This window comes from Dipodomys ordii, unplaced genomic scaffold (assembly GCF_000151885.1).
Source record: "Dipodomys ordii isolate 6190 unplaced genomic scaffold, Dord_2.0 Scaffold106, whole genome shotgun sequence".
Classification (NCBI taxonomy): Eukaryota; Metazoa; Chordata; class Mammalia; order Rodentia; family Heteromyidae; genus Dipodomys; species Dipodomys ordii.
In genome coordinates, this window is record NW_012267322.1 from 5,288,146 (window position 1) to 5,308,817 (window position 20,672).

Below are 20,672 nucleotides of genomic sequence, written 5' to 3' on the forward strand. Positions count from 1 at the left end.
ATAGTGGTTTGGACATGTTATCTAAAAGTGCTGCAGCATAGTTCAGAAATGCTGATTACTGATGTACACTGATAGAATTTGCTATCTCATCCAGTAAACAGACTTCAATATTTAGCTTTTGCTATAATTAAGTGAAAAATTTCAATTCAGTAAAATAGTTATAAGCTCTTCTTAATCTTAAAAAATGGTCTATTTATGAAAATGCTTCAGACAATTTTATGTCCTTAACTGTCATATACTGTTTTAAAAAAAGTAATGTATTCTTCACTTGACTTATGAAATTGTAACCCATCTGTATATCCCCTTAACAATTAAAATAGAGACTTTCCATAGAGATCATCTAACCATAACATGCAACATCTTACTATACAATTAGTCACTTAAGTTCTACCAAAAGTTTTCCTATGTTATTTAAAGGAAATGGAAATGAACTATGCTAACTGGTGGGCAGGGATGGGAGGAGGAAAATAAGGGAAAGCAAAGGAAGGAGTGACATTGTTCAATGAAAGTAATGTACTCATAAACTGACTTATGAAATGATAACCCCTTACTAACAATAAAATTATATTAAAACACAAATATGGCTAAGATTGGGGGAGAGGGAATATGGCTCAAATGGTAGAGCACTTGCCTAGCAAGTGAGAGACTTCCCCACTACAGTAAACCAATTAATCCCTTCCTCCCCAAAATAATACAGGTGCACATGCACGCATGCACACACACACACACAGCCAACCCCCCCAACTAATAAGACACACATGCATGGATGACACACACACACAAATAACACTAACAATAATGATAAGACAATGACAACTCCAAAAAAACATGGCTATTTAGCCACATTAAGTTAATTTTCATTAATCCTGGAATTACTGTATAACATTATCTTTGGCAAGTTTCCTATAGGCTTCTCACTTCATTGAGACTCTTGGATTAAACTGACACAGTGATTTATGTATATTATAGTAGATACTGTTATTGTTGGTATTTACACAAATACCTGGAGTAACTATTGAAGTCAAAACACTGATAAGAGAATTTAAAATATTCTTTAACTCCTTTCTTAATTTTTCATTTTAGAAACTGTTTTCAACTACGTATGTTTTTAATTTTCTCTTATTTAACTGCAGATCATGCTATCATTCCCACTTGCTGCACTCTACTCATAGAGACTAACACATTTATATGAAGGGTAGTTATTTAAGGAAGTTCTTCCTGCATGATGGAAATACTACATAGAATATGGCTGAAAAATACTGAACTTTAAAATTCAATAGTGAACTTAGGCTTCAGATGACCCTTTGCTTTATAGCAATTTACTGCCTTTCCTGCTCCAGTACTTCAAAGAAAGTAATGCTTAGTATAAATTCTGCACATCTGGAATATTTTGTAGTTCATTAATTCCAGAGCCCATGCTAATTATTCGATGCCAATAAATAGTAAGCCTCTGATGACACATTTCTGTGGGACCACAGTCATCTGAAAAACAACTATGGGGTTAAAGAATCCCTAAGTATTGTCAAACTGAATTAAGTTTTAAAATAAAGACATTGACAGCTGACATCGTTGATACTCAAATATCTTCTGATAATGGTGGTGACCAGAATAACCAAACTAAACCATAACAAAGCCCACATCAAAGAATGATTTAAAAAATATGATTACTGACCTATTCACCATTCAGGTTTATATTTGATATTTAATAAATGCACATAGCTGAAGAAAATACAAATCCAGTGAAATCTTCAGTGACATGAGCCCATAATAAACTCAGGGAAAAGGGTTAAGGATAAATTTTAATGAATGAGATACTTTATGACAGACATGTTTATAAGATGATGATGATTTACACAAAAAAATCTCATCAGTTAATTCTTTTTTTTTTTTTTTGGTCCGGTCGTGGGGCCTGAACTCTGGGCCTGGGCACTGTCCCTCAGCTCTTCAGCTCAAGACTAGTGCTCTACCACTTGAGCCACAGTGCCACTTCCGGCTTTTTTCTTTTTGCTTATGTGGTGCTGAGGAATCGAACCCAGGGCCTCAGGCATGCAAGGCAAGTGCTCTACCACTGAGCCATCTTCCCAGCCCTCATCAGTTAATTCTTAATTAAGTTACAAATAATATGAGAATAGAAATTACACAATTGAGAATAAATGAGCAGTCTTAAAATTATTCTTTAGTGTTGTACTTTTTAAGAAAAATTATAACTTTACACTATTTTTGGATCCTTTTCATCTATATATTATAATGAAATTAATTACCACAGTACCTCTTGAAGCTGAATAAATTTTCCTTCCATTACTGAAAGAGCATTGCTTTTCTCTCCTAGTTGTTTGTGAAGCTTAATCATTTCTACATTGTCCCGAATATTTGACCTTCAAAGTTGCATTTAAGAAATAGACATAAAAAAATTCAAGTTAAAAGAAAAAAAAACTATGGTAGCATCACAACTTGTCAATTAATGTTACTTGCAAAATATTTATACACTTGCTTCTCAGTCACTAATGTTTTCAGATTATTATAAATGTAAGACATTTATTATTTAAAAACCAACCAATAATCATTCTTAAACTTGTATAAACAGGTTGTGTGTCAGCAGAACCACCTAATCTGATAGTATTATTTCTATAGCAAATAATAGTATGGATTTAAAGTCATTGTAGAATATTCTGAATGATGGCATGAAAAGCCATCAGTTTTTAGCATAGCAATGATTCACCACTACACTTGACATTTATTTGGAGGACAAGCATGAATGCTACTTTTCCCTAAAAGAAAATACGCAATATAGCCATTTATCTCCCTACCATTCCCTTGAAGCAAAATGGTATCATAAGATTACCATTTATTGGAGTTTCCTCTTGGAGTTTAAACTTTTCAAAATATTTCCAAAAAAAGTGACTTAGCATTTTATAGTAATAATGCCCAAAGCTGGCATTTAAATATGTTGCAGATGTGCCTTTAGCTGTAAGAGATTATTTGATGTCCACAGGGTATATAGAAATCCTATATGCTGCAATACTATTTTCTATTTTTCCTACTGAGATTAAAGCACATGTAGAATTTAACAGGAAGATCTTGTTAAAGGTTAATCATAGATCTAAATGAATACCTGTTTTCAAAAGGCATTTATTTTCTCGACAAAAAAATGTCTTTAATGGTTTACATTCAAATACATTTTTAGAGCTGTGAAGCTTGATTTTTTAAGAGTTCATTCATTTCAAGAAAAATAAATACAAACATTAAAATTCAGAAAATTATTTTGGTATTTAAAATTAGGTTTTTACTTCCAAAACTTATCTCATGTACACATATTGGAAAAATTGTCACAATGCCCTACTGGAACCAGCAAATGGACTACAAAGCGTACACATCTGTAAACCAGCTGAGGACTTGAAATACTTACTTTTCCTCTTTGATATTTGAAAGTTCATTGTATTTTGGCATTGGACAGTTAGTTGTCCTCATAGAGAAGATAAACAAGTCCAAGAACTTGGATTTTGCCCAGGGTGCAGTCTTAACACAATGTTAAAATAATTACGTGTCTAAAACATGTTATCTAGCAGTTCTGAACACACATACAACAGTAAACTCATTGTTCTTTCCCTCAGTATATTTATGAATAAATGTAATATGAAGAGAAAAATGTATTTTAAATAAAATATATTTACATTGTTTTCATCCTAAATATAGAAAAATATGTTCTTTAGAATTACTCAGTGTCTACTCAATAATGAGTGACACTTATGCAAAGAGAGAATGTGATTCAAATAATTTAAAATATTTTGTCATATCTGTTTTTTCTTTTCTTTTTTCAGTACTAGGGGTTCAGTAGTAGACAATGTTTCTGTGTTTTCAAACACAGTATTTGCTTGGTATTTTCAGGGAAAATCAAATATATTTTTAAAGCAACTATAGCTTAGTGTTAGTAACAAGCAAATCCTATAATTCAGCCATAGAGAGAAATAGGTATTAAGTGTGAATTTTCTTTCAAAGGCGAAGGAAAGTAAGATTTTAGTGGCTTAATGGTGGATGCTTTTTGAACATTTTCCTTAACCCTCTGTAGCTTCCATTTTTTGTAATAATGACAAAATTAAATGAATAATGCCCAACAGTAGACACAAATATAACATAAACAGTATTTAGAAAGTAGCAATAATTATATGGTACCTTAAATAAAAAGTAAATTTTCCACAGTATACTTATTTTGAGACAAAGTGAAACCTAAAATTATTTTTCAGTATTACTTTGATGGACATTTCACATGATAGTTACTGCATGTTATTTGAGAAAAGATGAGAAGATAAGGATAATTTACAGAGCTAAAAGTAATGGTCAGAGATATAAAGTCAAAGTCAGCAATGTGGTAATTGTAATATGGTCTGTAAGAAGGTATAATAAGATCACTTCACACTTGATAATGAACTCTTAATTTTCACAAAGATCAAATTTGGTAATCGAATAAGGATGAAGGATAGAAAAGAGGTAGGGGGCTGGGAAGGTGGTTCAGTGGTAGAGTGCTTGCCTTGCATGCCTGAGGCCCTGGGTTGCTTCCTCAGCACCACATAAGCAAAAAGAAAAATGCCGGAAGTGGCGCTGTGGCTCAAGTGGTAGAGCGCTAGCCTTGACCTGAAGAGCTGAGGGACAGCGCCCAGGCCCAGAGTTCAGGCCCCGCGACTGGCCCCCCCCCCCAAAAAAAAAAAAAAGAAAATAAAGACGTAAGGAGAGGTCACAAAAAAGATAACGAAGAGTGTGAGAAAGATATCAGAAGCAATAGGGAGTTATCGATAGACAGTCCTGGGCCCTGATGTCCATGGGGGCAGGCCTCAGGTTGGTCTCTTTTGAAGAAGAGATGTAAAGCTAATTTTGTTAGCAATATTTTAATTGACTTCCATAACACATTTAATTCTGCCCTCTTCTACATACTATGATAGAACACCCAATCTTTAACATACTGACAATCTAAAAGAAAGAGCACTGCATGATAAAACATTCCAATGAGCTCTGACAGTCATGTACCAATATGTGCTATATTACACACGGTGAAGTAATTTGCAAACAGATATTAAGCATACTAATTGTTTTGTAAAAATTCTTAAGTTTTTTATCAAGGATTTTGGACAAAATCATAAGCGATTAAGTTGGAAAATGCACTTTTCTGTGCTCTCTTTTTACAGACATGATTTAAAATTATCACGGAGTCTTCTAAAAACTATGAGAAGGACTGTTGGCCCATCTCTAGATTAAAAACAAACTAAAATAAATTAGATTTCATGTTGAAAAAAGTAATCCAGCTCAAAAACCTGTGTGCCAAGTTTCTCTCATATAATTTGAAACAGTCAAGCAATAAACTCTGAAAAAGAATTTCTAATGGAAGCCTTGAAAACACTTGACTCCAGTTTTGCTACTGGGTGCCATAATAAATCCAGAAACTTAAAACCCTAGATACACGAAGGCAAAACTTTCAGTGGAGCTCTGTATAGTCTAATAAGAAAGCTTAAAAAGCAGAAATCATTGCTCAGCTGAAAGTTTCATATATTTCATTCCCTAATCACTCTAAGTTCCCTCCTCCAGCCCCAACAACATTTCAATCTTTATTAGAACAAGGATTACAAAAGCTAAAAGAAGCCTCTTGATTTTTTGAGACTAGTGTGTCATAATATTTATCATCATTTAGGGTTTTTTTTTCCTTGCTAGTACTGGTATTTGAACTGAGGTTTTTGCAATGGCCAGCACCCAGCTAAATATTTAATACTTATCTGTATCACAGAAGCTAGGTCTTGAGACTCTGGGAAATGTTTGGTCAAATTCTTAAAAGATTAGTAAGTAAGTTTTAGGGTCACTAAATAAGGGTCGGGCTGAAAACAACCTTAAGGAGAAAATGAGTTGTTAACAGAGTAGAAAACTACTCACCCATGTCAATTTATTCATTTCACAGTTCAGGTAGCTGAGGCTTAGAGAAGTAAAGAAGTTCGTCAGGGTCCTTAAGTGATAGAGACAACATCTGAATCTACTTTTAAGAGCTAAATCTTCCCATTCTTTTTAACTTGCTTTTGTCTTTTAAGATGTTCCTTAATTTTAACTTTCCCTCCAGTGTCATTATGTGCTAATATACTAGTTACTATTAAATGATAATTTTTGTGGTTTATATAAAATGTTGGTAAAAAAATTTAAAGCTACTATCTCAAAAAATGCTATTTAGGACATTGAGACAGGAGTTTCTTAAAAAAATATTAATAATGAAAACACAAGGGTACAACAGCTGTCACAGAGCAATTTTCTAAGCTATTCAAAACAACAGTAAAACTTTGGTGAATATATTTTTAAAGAAATGCCAGATCATCCCCCTGGATAATAATGCTTGCATAGTTATCCCTGGCCCAATTATCACTTTCATCAGAAAACCAGATGTGCTCTCTAAATTATGAGGCTGGGCAATCAGCAAGTCCAAATGGAGGGGCATCTGCAAACAACTCTCAATTGGCTGGAAAAGAGGGGGACTTACTCTAGAATAAAGGAAACTTAAAAGACATGACAAATTGCCGGGCACTGGTAACCCTAGCTACCCAGGAGGCTAAGATCTGAGGATCATGATTCAAAAGCCAGCCCGGGCAGGAAAGTCCATGACACTCTTATCTCCAATAAACCACCAGAAAATTGGAAGTGGTGCTGTGGCTCAAGTGGTAGAGTGCTAGCCTTGAGCTGAAGAACTCAAGATAGAGCCCAGGCCCAGAATTCAAGCCCCTCCACTGACCAAAAAAAAAAGAAGAAGAAAGACATGACAAATGAGATATATGACCTTCAATTGGATCCCAAATCAAGAAAACAGAGTAAGACAAGGCCTATTTACTAAAAAGGAACAGTTATAAAAACAATTTGGATAGAGAGCATGTATGAGACAATGCTACTATGTTGTTCATTATTAAATGTTTTGAACAGCTGTTATGTAGGAGGTGTCTTAGTTTCTTGAAGACACTTACAAGGGTATAAGGGGTGAGGTAATATGTGTAATTAATTCTCAAGTGGGACAAAGGGAAGAAAAGATGGGAAAGAAGAAAGGAGGAGGGAAGAATGATGAAGGCAAAGAGAAGAGAGAAAAAAGAAGAGAAGAGGGGAATAAAAGAGAGAAGAGGAGGGGGAGAAAGGGTTTGTGTACAGCTTACAGAATGAAGAAAAATGCTATTGTGCCATATACAGATATGCCAAAAGATGAACAGTATGTGAGTACTCGCCATACTAGTCTTTCTACATTTTTGTGTGTTCACTATTTTTCAAAATGAAAAAAACGGAGGAGAACATGGAGTATTAGGAAGTAATCCTGTCTGTGCAGAGGGGCAGAGGGAGCTCCTAAGGGCAAGCTGTTTCTTATAATGCATAGCTACAAAAGCCCCTTGGTTTTAAGGTTTGATAGTCCACTGTCTGCCAAAGTAGAGGCAAAGTCAGTGTCTGAAATATATATGGGTTTAATTTCCTCCCCTGGAACAATAAGACACATGATTTTTAATTAGGAAGGTAAACACTCTATTTTTTTAAATTATAAACTAATTACACATTGCTAAGAGTATAAATATTTTTGGAGTTGAAAAAGTCAATAAAAGGTAAAATCATTCTGATTTTAACATTCATATACATGTGTTCACTGGTAACTGCTTTGCACTTAATTTAAGACAGCCTTTTTAATAAGCAGAAAATGTGCATTTTTATATTGTTTAAATTTTAATATGAATTTTTGTTCAAAACAACAGACATTCAGGCTACTTGTAAATGATACAAGATTTTTTGCTAATGAGGCATTATGTAGAACATATGCAAAAATCACAACTAAGCCTTCCAAAATAGACCACAACAACAGGAAAAAACATGATTTTAATAAAAAAGAGCAGCACTGGGCTTTTACTTCAAAGCAATTAAGGGATTTGGATAACCAAAAGTTTATGTCAAGCTGATGCCAAACCAAACTGGTCTATTAAACACATACTATGGAGAGTTTCTGTAATATTCTATGAAAGGGCTCTCTGCCATAAATATCAAGCACTGCCATTCTGAAGATTACAACTATGTTAGGTTCATGTTTGTGAACAAGGGGTCCAACATCCAGATCAGACTTCTAGAATTTCAAATCTAAAATAATGTATCCGTGAAGGAGAACTTAAAATATGTTTTTCATTTTATGATTTTTCTCTACAGTAAGTTATACCAAGTTTTTCTCTCCAACATTTTTTTCCAATAGCTTTTCATTTGTTTAAGAAATTGTGTTACACAAAATTTCGAGTTACATGTAAACATTTAAAAAGCCTGAAAATCCTTATTTATTTTTTTGGTTTGTATTTTCTTTTTTTTATTGTGAAACTATTGTACAGAGGGGTTATAATTACATGGGCAAGATAATGAGTACATTTCTTATCAAGCATTGTAGCCTCCTCCTTTGTTTCCCCTTCCCATCCCTTCCAATCCTCCCCCTCACCCCCCCCCCAACCCGCCCCCCCCCCCCCCACCAAAGTTGTAAAGTTCGTTTTTCAACATAATGACTTGTACATCTCATTGTTGCAATGGATCCACCTGTATCCCTATTTAAACAATTTGTTTTTCCCTTCCCCTCCACAAATTATACCAACCTCAAATACAGGGTTATACCATGCAGGAGGGACATACAAAGCAACAATGAAATAAGAAAATCCTTATTTTAAGTTACTGAAGATTTTAAAAACGATTTCAGGAAATAGTATGCTATTTATTATTTATCTTTCCTTCTAAGCAAATAACATGTAAATGATCAATTTTATAAAATCTGAGAGGTAGGTACACCAACTGATTTATTTCTTTGGCTTCTGCAATAGAAGTTCCTTTGTCTATAGTTCTAATTTTGTTTCTGGTTTTAATTTTCTTTTTTTTTTGTCGGTCGTGGGACTTGAACTCTGGGCCTGGGCGCTGTCCCTCAGCTCTTCAGCTCAAGGCGAGCGCTCTACCACTTGAGCTACAGCGCCACTTCCTGGTTTTAATTTTTGATGTTAAAAAAGTTCTTAAAAGCAATATTTTTTTTGTATGTGAATAATATAGCTGCTGAGAAAGGCCTTAATTTTAATTTTAAGGTAAACTCTTCTATGTGTATATGATGATGCATCTTGCTGGCAATATTTATAGTAGAAAAGCATATGTTCCTGACTATTTCTGCTGCTGCTGCTCTAACCTAGCTCTGAAGAACTTTTGGATTCCTCTTCAATTCACACTGAAAATGTAGGTCGACATGATTATATCCATCTGGGATATAATCTAGGAACTTGAGCAATATAGCAGGGAAAGGAGTCCTTGATAGTTTGTATCTAAAAGCTAAAAGGGATGGACCCCAAAGCTTGAGTTTGGCTTATGTGGATTTTTAAATCTAGATAATGTGTTAAGTATGGTTGTTGATAATTGTACTACAATACCACTTTAGTGCCAAAGATTGTCTTCAGGCACTGTTCTGACAAGAAACCATTTCTTCATTTTCTAAGAAGGCATAGTCTAAAATCAGTTCTTCTTCCTAGGGGACCATGGTTAATAACTAGGCATTCAAGCTGGTTTAAGGCCAGGGTTTCAATTACATCCTCCAATTTAAATGTAATTCTCAAAAACATTCTTATTTCTGTTGCTCTTCACTTATGAGGGTATATAATGTCATTAAATACTAGGATTTCCCTACATAATTTAGTTTTATAAATAACTCTTTAGGAATCGAAATTACTAGATGTTTTTCAATCTTTCAAATATAAAACTGTTAAAATATAAATATTCTGTTTTAGTTAGGAGCTGGTAGGTCATGCTTCTAATCCTAGCTACTCAGTAGGTTGAGAACTGAGAATTATGGTTTGAAGCCAGCTAGGGCAGGAAAGTCTGTGAGAGTCTTATCTCCAATTAACCAGCAAAAAAGTTGCAAGTGGAGCTGTGGTTCCAGTGGCAGAACATAAGCTTTGAGCACAAAAGCTCAGGGACAGACCCCAGGCCTTGAGGTCAAGCCTCAGGACCGGTATGTGTGCACGTGTGTGCGTGCACACACACACACACACACAAAGATGAAAAGATAATTCAAAGACAATTCATATGAATGAAAAGATTGTACTTTATAGAATGTCAAAAATGCATAGGTGGCAAAGAAGTTATTGATGAGTCTCATTGTAATCTATAACAATCAACACATTTTAATACAAACTTGATAATCAGGAGCATGTATAAGTTTTTGGGATCACAAACTGCTACCCTAAATATTTGCAACCATAAACATACTGCCCTTTTAGGGGTGGAAAAAAATCTTCAAAAAGTCTAGACTTACATAACAAGTATGTCAACTGCTGAATTTTTGTGACTCATACTTCCTTTGGTAGCTACAATCAGATATTGTTAACTTCATGGTAAATGCCACAAATAAAGTCAGAAAGTTGAGGGTTAGAACCTGCTGAAAATGAAGGCAGGTTAAGAAAAATAGCAGATAGTAGTTCTATAGCAGGCCTATATTAAAAAAAAAAGAGGTTAAGTGAAAATAGGATTTTTGAATAGACTAGATGAATATATTAAATGATAAATTAATTTTGATTTTATCAAAGTGATATTTGTGTTTTTAGCATACCTTTGATCTGTTGCTTGCTGTTCTCGAAGCTGAAGAAGAGATAACTCAATTTCATTTTCTTTTCTCCTCAACTGAGTTTTCAGGATCTCAGCCAAGTGCTCTAACTCTTCTATCTGGCCTTTTTGTGATTGAATAACATTTTCTCTGAAATAAAGAACTTTTATAAGAATTTGTAGTTTGAAGAAAAATTGTAGCATTTAAAATCACTACCATAAGATAGTTCTTCATAATAAAGAACAAGTAGAAGTTTTAATTAACTTTGCATGTAGTAGAATAATTATGGACTGAATGTGTCTATTTAGAAATACCTATGGAACAAAGGTACTGCTTTTCCTAAGACAATGTCCAAGGCAGTGGACTGTACTTTGGTTCAATTAAGTAAGTATTGAGTATTGTATTCTACAATCTGGTCTTAAGAGAGTTTAAATGCCTTCTTTCATATATGCATTGCTGCCTACATTGGAGAGATGGCAGAAAAATTTGCCAAACATAACTTAGTTTATTTCTGGTACATATTTATCTTTTCCATGCCTGGCAGTATCCCAGGACAATGAGCCTCAGAAAGTGGTATTCACCTTGGCTTTTCATTTATTAATTTTGCTGGTCCTGGGGCTTAAACTCAGGGCCTGGGGACTGTCCCTGAGCCTCTCTGTACTCAAGGCTAGCATTTTACCACTTGAGCCACAGAGCTACTTCTGGGCCTTTTCTGAGTAGTTTACTGGAGATAAGAGTATCATAAACTTTTCTGCCAGGGCTGGCTTTGAACAGTGACACTCAGATCTTAGCCTCCTGAATCATTAGGATTAACAGGCCTGAGCCACTGGCACCTGGCTTTCACCCTGGCTTTTTAGCTGATTAATAGGTAACAAGATTATGTCTAGTTTTATTTTCTCATAGACTAATCATTACTGTAACTGATAATATATTCAAAAGGAAATGTTTTAAGCCCACATTATTCTTAAGCAACTATTTAAGGTTTGAAACTTGTTTGTATCATGCTCTGTTTTCTTTCTTCAGTGTAGTTCCTTAATGATGATCCAGGTGAAAGCCTATAGATAAGGTAGAACCTTATCTTCATTTGTATGACTCACAGGCCCTGAAACCATGAGGCTTTGATTAACTGGAAAAGAAAGCTAAATGTGGCAGAAGAAACTTTCTTGCAACTATGACATGATAAAGAATGTAAGCATTGTGGAATGACTAGGAAACAAAATCTGAAATCCATATGTGTCTGAAAATGCCAAACTTTTAAGCTATTTCAATCCCTAACCCCAATAAAAAAAAAACAACAAAACAACTAATTGACCTAGAAACAAAAACAATCCCCTCCCCAAACAAATCTGTGATTTTTCTGGGAATGAAGGTATAATCTCTGAAGTTTCTATTATTGGAAATGATTGAAATCTATGCCATTTCTTTGGTGGCCAAATTATAGTCAGATGATTATTCTATAAATCCTTGCATGGGTGCAGTTGGGTAAGTTATTCAGGTCCCTTATTTACTGAAGGCATTCCATATAATACCTGTTATTAATCCACAGAACTAGCTGCATTTTTGTGAAGAAAATTATTTATACATACCCCAATCTTGTTTACAATAAAGGAAAGGGAAGGGCCAAAACAAGACATGATCAACAAACAAAGTTCTAAAATGACCATGAAAAAGAATACATACAAATTTCTTATTTCTCCTCTGGCTTCTTCAAGTAAACTATTCCCATATTTAGTAAGCATGGGTTGTGTAGTTTCTGGTACATCGGCATCCTGGAATCTTATACCTAAAAATAAAGTAATAAAATATAACTATAGAAGTGAAGGTAGAGCTGGATGCCATTGGCTCACGCCTGTAATCCTAGCTACTCAGAAGGCTGAGATCTGAGGATCATGGTTCAAAGCCAGCCTGGGCAGTAAAGTCTGTAAGGCTATTATCTCCAATAAACTACTTAGAAAACTGGAATTGGTGCTGTGGCTCCAGTGGTAGAGCGCTTGCCTTGAGTTGAAGAACTGAGGGACAGTATTCAGGCCCAGAGTTGAAGCCCTATGGCCGACAAAAAAAAAAGAAGGTAGAAAAGAAAGATACTTGATTTATTATCTTAAAGGTATTTATATTATAATAAAAATCTCTTCTGAGGTAAAAGACATATGTGCAAAGATTCTATAGTATTTTTAGATTTTTTTCTAGGTAATTTGCCTTCTAGATTAGAATTGTTACATGGATAATACTTGTTGCTGCATTTTATTTAATACCTATTGGTAGCTAAAATCTAAAATCCTCTTTGGTAGTGTATTTCTAATCTAGAAAGCAAATTACCTAGAAAAAATCTGATTTAATATATGATTTAAAACTCCTGTACTTTTCAGTTTGGGTTTTCACAAGGAAAAATTGAAGCATAAAGTAAAATATTTTTCAAAAACTTGACTATTTTTAGTGCTTCTGATAATGTTTTTGATTTCTAAATTAATCATTCACATCCCTTTTCCTCTCTTCATCCTTTGATATGTTTTAGTCAAAGTGTTTCCTGAGTTTGTTTTATTCCACCTCACTAAGAAAATCCATATTTAAACAAAGGTGTTTGGAGAAAGGATCAATAAAATTCCTTAAATAAAACATTTCTCTGCTGCACTTAGAATTTCTTATAAAAATAGTTATATGCATTGGGTGTGGTTCACACCTGTAGTCTCAGCTACTTGGGAGGCTGATTTGGCAGGATTGCTTGAGCCTGGAATTCAAGGCTAAAGTGGGTAACAGAGGAATTTGTCTCTTAAAAGAGAAAATAGTTACATGCAAGTTTACAAGGATAGTCCCATTATTAAAAACAATGTAAACTTTTAATAATGAGATACTTTATATTTATAAATTAAATTATATTAAAATAACTTAAATTAAATTAAAACAATCAGATAATTAAAATTATTAAATTAAATTATATGTTAGATAATTAAACTAACAATTAATAATTAAATTATTAAATTAAATTATTAGAATTTCAGGTAAATCAGGACAAACGAGACTTTAAAATGGAAAACAGTCTCAGATATGGAAGTACGAGAAGATTCTGCTTAGAAAAGTGAGGTATTAGGATATATTTGAAACCATATTAAAAAGTACAGTTTCATTGCACATTGTAAATATTTATTTATTTGTGTGTTTTTAGAGACAGGGCCTTATTCTGTAGCCCAAGTTACACTTACACTTGTGATCCTCCTGACTCAGCCTCCCAAGTGCTGGGATGGCAGTCCCATATCAATAGTAGTTATGTTTTAAAAGATAAAAATCTTTATTCCTTTGGTTCTTCACAAGAAGAATGATGTCTATATAACATCTATTACACCTAAGCCAGAACTTTCCGTCTTTTATCCAAATGCACAAATAGAGAACAACAGTATTTATATAGCAGTTTGAGAGTCCAGGCTGCCTGTGGGATAGTGCCGAGGCCCTGAGTTCAAGGCCCAGACTGGCCTTGAACTAAAAAAGAAGGAAAAAAAAGCAAAAGAAAGAAAAGAAATATACTCATTGCTATATAAGGGTTTATGAACTCCTATGCCTTGAGCTCTAAGAACAGTAAAAAAAAAAAAGTTTGAATCACTGACGGAACACAAATATAAGTAGAAATGTAATGAGTCACATTTTTAAAGACTTCTCTTCTATGGCTATTTAATGAACGGGAAACTTGTATCAATCTTTTACTTAAATAGTAATTTAAACTATGTCAGCTTCCCATTTTAGTCTAAAATTTGCAAATTCTTTTTAGTACAAAAGAACTTGCAGGCCTTAAACATCAACTTGCCCAATTATATTGCTGGGCATCAAAACTAAGGTTCAGAAAGAATGACAATTATATTCCTGGACATCAAAACTAAGGTTCAGAAAGAATGATGGTTTTAAAGTTAAAATATATTGAGTGGAGTGACACTACCCTGATTTCTTATCATTCCATTTCATAGATGGGGAAAATGAGGCTGAGTGTTAAACTTGCCTCCATATAAAGTTAACTAATGGCAGAAGGTATTTTCTGATTTATAATTCATTATGCTTACTTTGATTATATTCAAAGTCTACTGCAATCTCACATAGCTAGGAAGAGCCAAGCCCTTTCATCCTGCAGCTGCCTCCTGCCTGTGTGGAGGCCCTGTTGACTTCAAAGGAACACTATCTAGGGAGGAGATAGTGTTAACATTTTGATTTGGAGAGAAAACTACAACAAATTTTTTTCCCTTTCTGCTCATATGGTGTTTTTTTTCTTCCTCAGTGAATTGAAACTAAAGTTTTACATTATGCTTTTATACTTCTGAAGGTGTTTGATCTTTATGTGAAGCATATTACAAATAAAAATCAATTAGAGTTAACATTTTATTTTCTTTCTAGTAGTTGCAATTAAAACAAGTTATTTAAAATATTTATTTACTTTTAATTTCGTTACAGTAAGTTTGAGGGTAGAAAGAATTTAGGCTTACTATTGATTCCTGTCTACAAAATTAAACTGTTTTATATCTTGAGTAAGTTTTTGTTATTAATTTTAAAAATAAACAGAGATCTGAGATTATTTTTAGAGATGTATGAGATCTTTATGCTCATTGACTTCAATTCTTTTTATTTTGTATGTTAAGAAAGCTCAAATTCAGAATAATTAGATTGTCCAACCTCACCAGCTAGTAAGTAGAAAGCCATGAACTCAAATTCAACTCATTTTTCATGCATGTCTCTAGTATTATTTGTATTAGAAATAATACTTATGTTACTGTTTTACTAAACAAATCTGAAAGTCATCTAGAATAAAATGATTTTTGCTTTTGGGATAGTAGGGATTGATACTACAGTATCAATGTTATGTCAAGTGCTCCATCATTCTTGTTTTTGAGATAGAGTTAGTAGATTTCAGGGCCAGCCTTGAAGTCACCATTCTGTTGCTTTTCTCCTGCGTAGCTGGGATTACAGTGTAGCACCATGCCTGGTAATAAAATAATATCCATAACACCAAAAAGCAAGCCCCCAAGTCCCCTATTTTTCTCTTTTTGAAGACATTTAAAAACATGAATAATACAGAAATAAAACTTTGTGTGACTGTATGAAACAATGCATTAAAAGACTGTTAAAGGTTTGAGATCAACATAAGCCTTGTTTTACCTTTCCTGGGACATTCCTGTAAACCTGTATTTTCATTTGCTTTTCTCCGTCCAGCATTAACACGAGATGGAACATAGTTGTATGGAGTTTGTCTGTAACCCTGGATTTGTAGTTGCTGTTTGGCTGAAATTAGTCTGCTCTTGAGGGCTTCATTTTGTCTCTCAAGCTCATGAACTTTCTCTTGCAGCTGCTCAATCATTTCTTCCATTTCCACATCTCGTCCCGGCCGCTTGGGGCCGCCACTAACCCGCTCATATCTTTTCTTGTCATTAACTAACCGTATTAACTTGGTGGCCATTCTAGGGAAATAATAAAAAGATGAAAAGGAATGTGAGAAGTCAGCATAAAATGCATTCTGTTGAAAGAAACATAATCACTGTGAAGACTTCAGTGCAGAACCTGAATAATAAATTTCAGGTTTTGATGTAACTATTACTGCCTGTGAAGAATCCTTTGATGATAATTGAAACCACTGGGCAACAATCTGCTTTATAGCACTGACAAATAACAGTTTCCTAAGGCTTATCATTTAAGGTTGGTAAAGAGAGGACACATATTTACTCCATATGTTCCTGAAATGCAATTTTTAACGCATGACCTTATATAGGAATGCTGTATGCACTTAAATGTAGTTACAGCTTGTGGATGTGGTGGGTTATAGCTGCAATCCACAGTAAGTTAAAACTTTTGAAAAGTGTGTTAAGACTGTGCAGCATTTAAGTAATATACTCTTTTCATTTTCTGTAGGACTAAGAAAATGTAAATGTAAAAATGTAAATAGGTTAGTAGTCATTGATGCACACATGTGCAGCCCCATAAAGATTTCAAAAGAACCCAAAATATGCCAGTAAATGTTGCTTAGTAATCAAGAAATGTCTGTTCAGTGGCAGAAAATAATTAGATGCAAAAAATATCATCTTAATTCTTTTAAATTTAGATATATGTTGATCTTTTGGCATCACAGGATTTTATAACTTTGGTTCTTTTAAGTTTTGATAAAAACTGGTTAGACAGAACAAAAGACAGAAAGGGCACATGGGGGTGATGTAATATACACGTACGGAAAATATGCCTGACAGTGAATGGAAAAATCTTGGCAGGACAAGAAAGAAAAGGTGGCTTTGATGAGAGACACAAGTTCAAGACTTTACAAAATTGGTCGCACATCTTCAATAGCTGATTCTAGTTTATAGTGAATCTATTTTTATAAAGACCCAGACAGGAGATTGAAAATAAAAACACACTTCATTTTTCTTTAAATGGGAGTTACTTTATTTTAGCATGGTTATGGACAGAAGCTTTTACTTATGAGAACAAAAAAATCCTTAATAGTTTTGGGATGTCATAGAACAACCTTTCCCCCCCTCTAAGCAGAGTCCTCTGTAAATGCAGTAGTAATACATGTCTATCTACACTTCTGGCTACTCTGCCTACAGCATGTGGCATCAGGGAGAGTTATGCATAACATAATCAGTTAAGATTGTTTTCTCTTTCCCTTGAGGCACATCCATTAAGCATGCCTTATAAGGGATATAGGATAATAAAAACCAAGATTCAAGAGTACCACAAACATCCTAGTAAAATAATCAATGATTAGTTCCCTTTCTGCCTAATTCACAGAATGATCTATCACTGGGAAATGTGGCAAGGTATCATAGTCTAAAAAATCCCCACTGTAACTTATGCTTTAATGAATTTAGGTCTCAAGCCCACTCAATGTTCTATCCTTAGAAACAGGGTTTAAAATGAGCTGTTAACCTTACATACTTGAATCAACTGTTAAAGAAGGACTTTGACATAGAAATACAGATTAGACTGGAAAGGACAGATTTAATTTGAAAAAGAGGTCACTATCTGAAAACCAATGAATAACTTCTGAAGCAAGAGAAACACAGAAATAGAGTGCCTGCAAATCTTTACATGATGTTCAAATAAATTTTTCAAACACAATTTTTTTGTCTGGAAGCAAGACATATTTATCCAGAAGGGAAATATTTTCTATTTGCTTGATTTGATTATTTTGTGATATTAATGAACCATAAGGGATCTGACAAAGTGTAAATAAATACTGACTTAAAAAAGAAGTTAACCCCTCTGTACAGTATGTTCACAAAAAGTAAAACTAAAAATTAAAAAAAAGCAATTAATAAAGTGTTGCATTTACATAAGAGAAAGTGATACTACTTACATCTTAAGGGTAAATTGAAAGATAGTTTGACCCATGTATCTAAGTCACTGTCAGTGGTGTAAGACTGAGAAGGAATTTAGAGCTTTGGATCAAAGTGTTCATTGGGTCTGGGTCTGTCACTACTTTCATAGCTTAGGTCAAATGGCTTTAACATACCATAGGCTAGCGGCAGAGAGATAATGCCTACATACAAATTGACTTCTATCCCAGTCCTTTTTATTGTGCCTTAAAAATCAACTCAAAGCCAGGTGCCAGGGTCTCAAGCCTGTAATCCTATTTACACAGGAGGCTGAGATCTGAGGATCACTTTTCGAAGCTACCCAGGGCAGGAAAGTATGTGAGACTCTTACTCCAATAAACTACTCTCAAAAAACTGGAAGTGACACTGTGGCTCAAGTGGTAGAGTGGTAGTCTTGAGCATGAAGAGGCTCAAGGACAGCATCCATGCCCTGAGTGCAGGCCTAGGACAGGCAAAACAAAACAAAAAAGCAAAGAAAAAAATTAATTAGTGTAAAAGGCCTGTACTAATCAAGTCCTGGATGGAAAATACAGTTTACAGAGTTGAAAGTAAACTGGAAATCACTTCTTTATGATGAATTCTAAGCAGCAGTAGCAAAAAAACCCCCCAAAACCCTATCTTCTTTCTTCAATAGCTGTCTTTACTTTTCTTTGAACCTAGAACATGAATATGAATACAGAGTTGCTCATGCTTACAAATGTGCATGCATTTTTTTGTTTATAATCCCATACATTCAGAACATAGGAATGGCATTTTGAATAAGAATTAAAGGTAAGAAAGATTAAAGAACTACTCATAAGACATGATTTCAATTTTGACTTGCATACAAGTCAAAAGTGAAAATATACTTTCACAGAAACAGTAGAGACCCTTTGATATAAATATAGAACTGAGACTAACCCAAGCAAAGTTAAATATGTTCCAGAGATTGCAGTGATATTTTCATTAATAAATCCCAAATCTTAAGGGAACAGGCATTCTAACAAGTTGGAATAGTTAATTAGCTTTTAAAACTTTCCTTCACAATCATGACACGAAGTGAGTATATAGGGCTTTTAGGGTCTCATTTAAAAAACAGATGCTTTGGCTATTTGCTTTTTAAACCATAAATATTAAACCAAAAGTTATTTATAGATATGATATACTCATGGCACTCTTAGCTATTAGCTCTTTTTCAAATAGCAATTCAGACATAATAAATACAATCTTTTTAGTTTATTATTCTACTTTGTAAGATTTTCCATTTTTAAAAATTCTATTTATTTACAACCTGCCTGTTCTAAAAGAGATGGAAGGTGGGGCTTTCAATTAAGTTTATAAAAAAAGCATAGCCTCCAAACTTTAGAGTCAAGGAAAAAAAAAAGCTAAAAGCTTTTTATCATAACCTTTTAATTTTATCCTCTTGCTTACGGGCATGCTGCTTAAGTAAAATGTTCTCATCACACAAACGTAAAAATCTGTCTTCCAGTTCCTCACGACTGACACGTGACACTGCTTGGCGGGACTTCATCGTTCGGGCTGCTGCAGTTTCTGAAAGAAATACAAAGTAATTAATTATAAGATTACTTAAAATAGCCTCTCAAAGCGCTAACTGCTGATCCTAAAATAATCTCCCATATACTCAGATTTTTTTCTTTTGTGATTTATTTCCTTTGTGATTTCTTTAGAAAATGTTGGAGCATTGTTCACAACAACAACTTGAGTTGAGAATAAAGCCTTAGTGATGTTTTATATACAGAATTAGAGATCTAAATAATAACAGTATTCTTTAACATGTATTCAAATCATTACATTTTCAAATTATAAACTGAAGCCCTGATTAAATAGACTTCTTAATTTGTATTCTGAAAAATAAAAATTAAAAGTCAAAAGTCAGACTCTGCCTGGGGATGTAACTTGGTGATAGAGTGCTTGTCTAACATGTACAATGTTTTGCATTCACTTGCAAGCACTCCAGGAAAAAGTCATAGTACCTGAACGCATTTTCTATCTCCTTCTTTCCTCTCCTCCCACCCTTTATCCTCTTTCCCTCTCTCCCCCTTTCTCCCTTCCTTCCCCAAAACAAGTATTAGTATAATTCTGTGACACAATATAATTAAGATAGATATGAGTGTTAGGTTATAGAAAACTATAAAAATTACAAGATCAAACAAACACCCCCTCTAAAATTAAAACACTGTAATTTGAAATCTTTACAACTTTACAACTCATTTCTATGTATGCTATTTCATATTTTAAAAAGTTGGCACAGTGGTAGAGTGCTTGCCTCGCATGCATGAGGCCCTGGGTTCAACTGCTCAGCACCACATAAGCAGAAAAAAGGCGGAAGTGGCGCTATGGCTCAAGTGGTAGGGCGCTGACCTTGATACAAAGAGCTGGGGGACAGTGCCCAGGCCCAGAGTTCAGCCCCCATGACCGACCAAAAAAAAAAAAAGTTTTATACCCTTTTAGCGTGTCCATATATTTTAAAATAGATGATTACTTTTGTTCTTTCCATATACCTGTGCAGTATGTCAATTATAAACATTCTTCAGTAGAAACAAATAACAAACTCATAAATTAAAACCCTGTGGTTCCTAGGTGCTGGTGACTCATATCTGTAATCTAGCTATTTGAGAGGCTAAGATTGCGAAGACTGAGGATCAAAGCCAGTGGGGCACAACAGTCAGAAACACTCCATCTCCAATTAACCAGCAAAAATTACTGGTTGGAATTGTGGCTTAAGTGGTAGAAAATCAGCC

At 34.2% G+C, this 20,672-nt stretch overlaps 1 protein-coding gene across 2 annotated transcripts in view; it reads right to left on the minus strand.

Moving 5' to 3' along the window:
* Positions 1–20,672, minus strand: part of Rpgrip1l (RPGRIP1-like) — a 95,314-nt gene that overhangs the window by 71,185 nt on the left and 3,457 nt on the right. For both annotated transcript variants that reach the window (XM_013028013.1, XM_013028014.1), the window contains exons 3-7: positions 19,317–19,461; positions 15,725–16,023; positions 12,275–12,377; positions 10,601–10,744; positions 2,270–2,375 (exon numbers count right to left, since the gene is read on the minus strand). In XM_013028013.1, the coding sequence (XP_012883467.1) occupies positions 2,270–2,375; positions 10,601–10,744; positions 12,275–12,377; positions 15,725–16,023; positions 19,317–19,461 (797 nt within the window). The remainder of the gene's footprint in view (positions 1–2,269; positions 2,376–10,600; positions 10,745–12,274; positions 12,378–15,724; positions 16,024–19,316; positions 19,462–20,672) is intronic.